This window comes from Eptatretus burgeri, chromosome 18 (genome assembly GCF_056783735.1).
Source record: "Eptatretus burgeri isolate ZD-2024b chromosome 18, Ebu_testis_v1, whole genome shotgun sequence".
In the NCBI taxonomy this organism is placed as follows: Eukaryota; Metazoa; Chordata; class Myxini; order Myxiniformes; family Myxinidae; genus Eptatretus; species Eptatretus burgeri.
In genome coordinates this window covers 33,216,503-33,225,343 of record NC_140978.1, presented here as the reverse complement: position 1 = coordinate 33,225,343, position 8,841 = coordinate 33,216,503, and the positions used below count along the sequence as shown (strand labels likewise).

Here is an 8,841-nt window from a genome sequence, read left to right as displayed (position 1 = left end):
CGTTTCATCACAGCGACCTCTTTAAATTAGGAGTTGGATAAGATCTCCCAGTGGGGCAAATGTAAACAAATTAAGTTTAATGTTTCTAAAACTCAATTTCTTCCCATCTCCCTCTCTAAAACTCCTCTCAACTCTCCAATCTCCTTTGAAAGCTCCCCAATTATACCATGTGATACAATAAACCTACTAGGTATCACTCAAACATCAAATTTATCCTGGAATCCACACATTACACAAATAGCTAAGTCTACCTCAAAGAAATTAAGAGTCCAGTTCAGATGTCGAAGATTATTCTCCTCTGAATGCTGTTACGGCTGTGGAAATTCGCATTACACCATAAAGGGCCCTCAGGTGAAATATCTCTGTAAGTACTTGTGCAGTTAGCCCAAACCCGTTGTATAAAGAGAATTTAGGTGCTCCATTCAGGCTGCTATCCTCCAGTTAGTCGTTTTTCTTTCTCTATCTTTTATTTCAAACAAACAAAAACTGCCAACGATGCTCGTGAGCTTTTCCCGCCATTTTTCCCCATGCTTGGTGTGAGGGAAGGGGGAAGGGCAGCTCGCCGCCGATTGGTGGATGGACAGCGTGAGGGGGTCGGGGTGAGGGAACGCCCCTTTTCGAGAACCTCCTCGAAGGAGGGTGGAGCCGAAAACGGGGTGGAGTGAAGGGCAGAGCCCCGCGCTATAAGACGGACACGGGCGGGGCGCGTTCTCTCTCTCTTCCTCTCACTCTTCCTCCACTCGCTTCCTCCTCCTCTTCCGCTTCGCTCGTCTGCGTGTGGTTGTTGCTGTTGGTGGTTAGTTCGTCCACGAGTTCTTCAGAGAGTTCTACGAGTCCAGCTGGAGGGAGTCGAGTCGACGCATCCTCGTCCTGGGCCCTGTCGCCGTCTACAGCGGGAGAGGGCGAGCCTTCTGCCAGGTGCCGGAAGCCCCGTTCGTGGCGCGGAGCGGCTACACGTGCCGGCGCGAGGTTCAAGTCGCAGATCACATCGGGGGGAGGCTCGGATTCGAGGCCAAGGACGCGATGCCGGACGACGCGTGCAGGGAAGTCGCAACTTTCTCTTTTCCTTTGGGTTTGTGTGAATGACTGTGGGTGGCGCCTGTCCTTAAAGTAGTATTGTTTTAAGTGTTGCCGTGTGTACGCGTATTCGGTATAAACTCTTTCTTTGCTTTTTATGTGCATTTTTCTTTTGCTGTGGATACGTGCTTGTGTGTGTGTGTGTGTGTGTGTGTGTGTGTGTGTGTGTGTGTGTGTGTGTGTGTGTGTGTGTGTGTGTGTGCGCGTGCGCGTGTGCGTGTGCGTGTGTGTATAAAGTGCATTCATTGTGTGAACTTGTTCCCCGTTTTGCTGCGTCCTTTCCTTTGTTTGACTCTCCATCTTGCATCACGTAAGGGGTTCGTAGTGGGTTCAACATCCCGGTAATTAATCGGAACCGTCAAGGCCAACGATAACACCGCTCGGTTATCACTGTAGCACGGAACGGACCGCTTAAGCGGTTTGTGTCCGGAGTCGGCCTTTGGCGTGGTACGATCGCCCGGTCGACCATTCGCGCAGGTACTTAGGTAGATCGAATTTGGCGAGCAACCCTATCCTGTGCGGGTGGGCAATTGGCACGATCGTGGTGAGGTTAAACCCCCACCAGTGACTAGCTTCCGGCGTTGTTCCGAGAGGGTCACGACTGAATTGTCCGTTCCGGTGGGCGAGGCGGCTGCCATTCGAATCGAGCGGCCGATCGCACGCCGGCGGGCGCGAATTCGCAACAATACTTTCTCCAACTAGATAAAGGATTGATTTGTCCTTGTATGGAGTACTGCTCTCACATCTGGGGAGGTTCCAGCTCCTCATACTTACTGGACAGAATTGAATCCAAAGTTATTCGACTTGTCAACTCCTACCAATGTGATCTCAAAACTCGACTCGCTCAAATTATGCCGCAAAGTCGGCTCTCTTTCTCTTTTCTACAGATATTACTTTGGTTTCTGCTCGCAAGAACTTGCTGCTTGTGTACCTCCACCATAAGCGAGACCAAGGAATACTCGACAAGCCACGACATCACATGATTATTGTGTGGCCATTGGAAACTCAAGGGTGGGCCCTTACGATGTTTGTTTCTTCCCCTCCACTGCTAAACTCTGGAACTCTTTTCCTTCTCACGTCTTCCCAAACACTTATGACCTTCCCCTTTTCAAAAAGCAGCTTTTTTACTTCCTCAAAAACTCTTCAACTCTTCTCTCGTTCTTCACTTTTCTATCTATGCAGTTCTTTTGTTTAAGGCCTGGCCTCAAAGAGGACTCAGTCTGTAACTGGAGCCTTCAACATCAAAAAAATCAATAAAATGAAAGAAAAGCATGCAATTTGGAAGCTGAAAGGACAGAATAATTCAATTAGAACCATAGCACAAAAATTGGGCACAGCAAATACAACAATTTGGAATATCTTTAAAAAGAAAGGAAACTACGAGTGCACTTAGCAATAGACAATGGCCATGTCGGCCAAGAAAAACTGCACTTGATGACAAACGTAGGGGCAATAACCCTGGGCGCTCACCTGGTAGAATAATGAAACCGAGGAGGAAGTCAACGTGAAACGGAATCAACAAAATTAACCAATGCGATAACAAATACCTATTTGGGTGGCAACCACCCCTACCCCCACCCCTGTAAATCCCCTTCAACCCCAGATTATTTATTTTATTTCTTAAATAGCATGAACAAACTTTGGTGCATTACGGGTGATGAAGGTTGTGGTCAAGTTTCATCGGAATTGTGTGTGTAGCTTCTGAGAAGAAAGCAAATATCTATTTTGGGGGGCAACCCCCCGTAGACCCTCCAGGGCCCGTTTTATTTATTCATTTATTTAAATGTCATGAACAAACTTTGGTACATGCACGGTGATGAACGTTGTGGTAACGTTTCTTCAAAATCTTTTGTGTAGTTTCAGAGAAGAAGTTGCAAGTATTTGTAGACGGACAGACGGACAATGCGCCATCGCTTAAGTTCCCTGGAATTACGTTCCAGGTGAGCTAAAAATCATCAGAGCTGTGAAGAAAACCCCTAAAACAACTCTCAGTGACATCATCAACAACCTCCAGAATGCAGGGGTGAAAGAATCACAATCTGCCATTCACAGAAGACTTCGATAACAGAATTACAAAGGCTACACCGCAAGACCCAAACCTCTCATCAGCATCAAAAATAGAAAGGCCAGATTAAATTTGCCAAGAAGAACAGAGGTGAGCCAGGAGCATTCTGGAACAAAGTTTGTATGGACACATGAGACCAAAATATACCTTTACCAAAGCGAAGAAAACGCAAAAGTGTGGAGAAAGAAAGGAACTGCATATGATCCAAAGCATACTACCTCATCTGTGAAGCATGGTGGAGGTTGTGTCATGGCTTGGGCTTGCATGGCTGCCTCTGGAACTGGCTCACTCATCTTTATTGATGTAATTAATGATGAATTTGGAAGTGTACAGAAACATTTTGGCTTCCTATGTCCAAGAAAATGCCTTCAAACTCTTTGGGTGGGTGGTGATAAAATCCAAGAGATAGTAGCTGACCTCCTGTACTCTTGCCTCATATTCATCTTTTGATCTCAAATCCAAATTTCTTGAGTCTACAGCAATAATAACACATTTGACTAAACCGTTCTAATACTTATAGAGGGCAATGTACATGTATACAGTACACACCTATTTTTGCGGGATAATGAGTCACACCTGTTTCTGTGACTGCTGGAACATCATGTGCAACCACATCGGCTTCCTGTGACTGACAAAGAGCATCGTCCAAGCCTAGGAATCTCATTTATTCATTCGTCTTTCGTTGTGGTGTTTCATATTTATTTTCCGATGGTGATGGTTTTCCGAATTGTGACATTTGTTTTTATTAGTCATTGAAATGATTAACTCTTTGAACAGTTCTGAAGATGTCACCACACTAGACATGTGCTTTCCACCACTATTTCATCACAATCTGCACCACCCTTTCCCGTAGATGGACTCGCAGCGGAGACGGTGTCCATGCTCAGTGGCTGTGCTTTGAAAAAGAAAGGCAAAGTGAAGAATGCTGGAGAAGAACCGAAAGGGCCTCGTGCCTCCATCACCGTAACTCTCGCATTCAGGCGATACATTTTTGATCCCAAAAAGCAGATGGTGCAGTCTTGACGGCAAGTTGTTTTGCTGTTGTTGTTTTCCTCTACCCTGATATTGGTGGTGGTAAAAGCTCGTATTTGTTATACATTTCCAGTTTGTTGTGATTTGCTTGAAATTTGCAAAACACCACTGTTTTGAAATCTGAGCTATTGAGTCACAGATGTCGAGCAGAACAGGCCTGTAAGCCTATCTCAGCACCTGGGGATTTTCTTCTTTTCAATTAAATTTTTAAAAACATTTTTGCCAAATCGAGATGCTGAGGTTTGTTTTCAAGATGTGTTTGCATCACGAGAAAGACGTAAATATTGAAATTCGTTTTTTAAATTTTTTTTTGAACAATTTGGGGTGTTTTAAAAGGGGTTACTTCCAAGTTGTGAAAAGGAAGTTGTCCTGATGTTTCCATGGTTGTTAAGGGTTGTTTGACTGCAGGTAGTTGTGGTAATTGGCGAACAGAATGTGAACCTTTATCTGTGGGGATGAGGGAGGAAGGGAGCGGTCGGGTTGATAATCGATTTTTTTTTGCTCTGTACTTCAGCCTGAAATGAGTCTTGCCCAACCCTCCTCCAAAGATGTCCTCTTATTGTCCATGTCATGTGACACTCGTGATAGTCTCCTCTTAAAATGAGTTTTGTGATTATTACATCAATTCCCACATTTGAAAGGCTACATGACGGAACAAAAAATTCCTATGCTGTCTCGTAGTATCATTGAGAACTTTATGTTCAAAACATCCAAATATACAAGCGAGGAATTAAATGTGATATTCATTCCCTAAAATGCTGTCTTGGAATTTAGAAACCTGTCTGAGAAGCATTTCCATTAACTCTTCACGTGTAATATTGTTGTGGGCCAGGGTTCGGTGGCGATAAACGACCACTCTGTGGAGCAGTGGAGTCGTCTCCCACCAAACACCTGGAATTTAGGTCATGACTCTCTGACAACTCCGAAGGTCACGGGTCCCTTAGCAGACCGTGGTCTCCAATACTTCGACGGTATGTGGTAGGGTAGGGTTACTTGCCTAATTTCAATATACCTAAGTACCCACGTCGTCCAACTACCACGGAAAACCACACCCTCGGCCGGACCGAGGATATCGGACTCTGTTCCGACCGAGTCGCAGCTACCGACTCGGATCCGGCGTAACCGAGTGGAGTTACCAGAGCCGCGCCGGTCCCAATGACAACTTACCGGCCCAAACAGCCTTACTAATTCACAATACGCACCATGCTAGGCCAATGGAGGAAAGCACAGAAAACGGGCTGGTACATTTAACATGGGGGGGGTTATTTTACAATAATAATCGGGGTGGGGAGCACACAGAGCAGAGTTATCACGAATAAAAGGCAGGCAATGCACAAGCAATGGAAAGCACTTACACAATTCTACTTATCAGACTGGGGCCCACGGACACACACACACACACACACACACACACACACACACACACACACACACACACACACACACACACACACACACACACACGAAATGGACCCGTGGGTCTTTAGTCGGTCCTCAGCCCAGGAGAGAAAGGCGAGCTGGGGGACCAGAGCCTAGCCGGGTACCTGTCCCACCTCGTGCGGTCACACTGACCCGAACCACTGGTGGGACTCGAACCCACGACCGAAGTCCACGGCCCACAAACGAGACCGCTCAACCACGACCACCACTGTCTCAGACCACTCCAACCACCACATACGACCGTCTGCCACGACGACAGACTGCTCAGAATCTCCACGATCCTCCTGTCTGCCGTCCTCTCGTCTCTCACAACCACTCTGCCGTTGCCACGATCACCTGGTCTCTCACAAACTGCTCCTCACAACCATTCTACTCCTCTTTTGGTGGGAGGGGCCTCTTCTCCTTGCCACTCGCCTCCTGATTGGCTGGGGGTTTGTCGGACGACTCGTGGCCGCCGTTGATTGGACGAGCTCACGGTGGGCGGAGGGGACCTCACCCCTGTACGTGACACGATGTACGTGGGTGATGGCGTTGTTGTTGTAGTTGGTGATGTTGAAGATGTAAAAAAAAAAGCTAACTGGAAAATAACTCGTAGCGCACACATGAAATTTCCAGTAGACAGAAGGAAGGATTCTAACTATTAACACATACTTATCAAAATAACTGAACTACGGGGACTCTGGCTGCTTGTGTGCACAAGGTTTCCAAATCCGTAACAATATTACCCGAGCATCAGCTCTGGCCAGCCTGTTCGTGAAAGATTTGGGCCAAAAAACCTTCCCTGGCCAACCCCACAATAACATGGGAATAATTGTGGCATCGAAGAAGCAGCTATAAAATTATCCAGTCCCAGTTTGCAGAAATGAACTTCATTCTGCTAAATTCACTCATAAGGGAAATGAATGTGCCTCACAAAGGGATATAATACTGACCTATTGACCTGTTTGACATTTTCTCAGAGGAGGTGGCTTATAACGCTGTGATCATTGTCTTCCGAAGCCCTTTTGTATCCTGTAAAGCAACAATGATATCCCGCCCATTGTCATTGTTGGTGGGCTTGGAATCCTAGGATTCTGAGTTCAAATCCCACTCAGCTGTTGAATTAATACCAGGTGGGATTGACTCTGCTTGTCATCCTTCTGAGGTCGGCAAAATGAGTGCCAGCTTGCTGGTATCCTGTGTCGGAGTGGCGACCCATCCAGGATTGTACCCATTAGCCAAGGAGATGGCTTAGGTAGCACCAACGCTCTGCACAGAGTATGGTCCTGATGGATGGATTGTTATTGCCCTACGAGCTCCTCAATGACCTTTAGAGAATTCTTCAAGAACTATTCATAAATAAACCTGAAACTTTAGTCAAAGGTGAATGGTGCTTCGAATTACGCACCACTCACAGTCCCATGGCATCTCATTTTGGTGTCCATGCTTTCTCGTGCACGACGTGCATGTTTTCAGGCAACAAAGACATTGGAGGTTGGAGATGCAATGGTGAGAGTAATATGTATTAGTTTTAGAACCCATGAACTGTCCACTGACATTGAGCAGATTAAATATAGTCTTCACCCCCATCCTTCCTCCCTCGTTCCTTTTTCTACCAGATGAAATAACATGGAGGAAAGTTAACTTTGACTGCTCCTTAATTATTGCGATTGAAAGATGGGCATGTCCTTTTTCCTTTTCCCTATCTGGTGTACCCATTTTGCTTTCAAATGTGTTAACGATTGATTAATTCAGTTAAAATGAACTTAAAAAAAAAATTGAATTGTATTTTTTTTTTGTAAGTCGTTTTTTGTCAATAAATGAACCCAAAATTGCATCCTTGGTAAATGATAAGTTAAATGTAATTGATGAAGTGTATAATCGAGAAACTGGACTACCAGGTGTCTGACAATGAAAAGGACAAACCGAGAGCTTTGTGAATACTGCAAAAAAAAAAAAAATAATAATTAGACCCGACCACTCCCGACAGTACATGGGGCACGAGGATATTATAATGTTATCCAAGAGGCATCTCACCCAGGGATGGGGTACAACCCACAAAGACATGTTTCGGGTTATTCCGTCCTCTCCTGCACCGAGTAGATGCCCACAACCCCCACTCAAATGAGCCTGCCACACTTCCTTTGGCTTCATCTATACTAATAAATGACTGTGCGTGCGTAGGTGCATCCTCCATAACTCCAAAACCATTAAACCTAGCAGCCTGAAACTTTGCATGCACACTAAGAAAACTATAAGGAAGTGCAAGAGTGAAAATTGGTTGTTTGGATTAATTAGAACACTCCTTTTGAAGATAATTAATGGCCTTGTTTCATTGTATCCTTCATGAGGAGATCCTTGGCCACCTCACTCTCTGAGCCTGAAGGCATATCCTAGGTAACCTCGTTGGGGTCTGAAGCCGCCATGTTTTTTTGGCCTGCTCAACCATGCCTGGATTTGGAACAGGCCACAACGATTTCTTAATGATAAAAGTTTTTTTCACTTTACTCACTCATATTATCGAATGCCTTTTCATCATTGCTACAAATCGGTTTGCATCGCTTTTGTTCGTCCTGTCGTTTTCAAATTTGTAGGTTGCAGTGATTTCATGAATTTTATGATACAATTTTCCATGATCTCCTCTAACACACTAATTAAAGTATATGGTCAAAATATTTTTCGGTTTTGAGGATGGGATATCTTCAAGACCAAATAAGTGTCGAAATCTGTTGTGAAATCTGATAAATTTAAGGAAATAATGAGTCTTATAACTAAGCCGATATACCGATTTACTTTAAGCAAGCAACGCTGTGTTCCCTCCTTCTCCATAGATACACAAGAAAATGTGAAATTTCCAAAGCATTAAACATCTTTTTTGAATGTTTGGAGAATTATATTGAGTGAACAAAAAATTTAGAAACTTTAGTGAACAAAAAAATCTCCTCTTCTTCTCTCTCCTCTTCTTCTCTCTCCTCTTCTTCTCTCTCCTCTTCTTCTCTCTCCTCTTCTTCTCTCTCCTCTTCTTCTCTCCTCTTCTTCTCTCTCTTCTTCTTCTCTCTTCTTCTCTCACTCTGTTGCATCCTTGCTCTACCCCCTCACAATACAGTGCAGCACCCTCCTCCCACACCTCTCTCACTCTCCCATCCCCTCTCTCTGTCTCTGGACATATCTAGACGATGGTTATTTCTGGATGGTGTTTGTTTCCGGACGTGTCCAGGCGGTGTTAATATGCGGATGGGAGTTTGGCT

General features: G+C 45.0%; 1 protein-coding gene across 5 annotated transcripts in view; it reads left to right on the top strand.

Moving 5' to 3' along the window:
• Positions 1-7,428, top strand: part of EEFSEC (eukaryotic elongation factor, selenocysteine-tRNA specific) — a 55,767-nt gene extending 48,339 nt beyond the window's left edge. For 4 of the 5 annotated variants that reach the window (XM_085864213.1, XM_085864212.1, XM_085864215.1 and 1 more), the window contains exons 9-10: positions 1,965-2,088; positions 3,996-7,428. In XM_085864213.1, coding sequence (XP_085720339.1) covers positions 1,965-2,088; positions 3,996-4,137 — 266 coding nt within the window. In that variant the 3' untranslated portion in view covers positions 4,138-7,428. The remainder of the gene's footprint in view (positions 1-1,964; positions 2,089-3,995) is intronic. The other variant, XM_085864216.1, reaches the window with a different exon arrangement.
• The last annotated feature ends 1,413 nt before the right edge of the window (positions 7,429-8,841 follow it).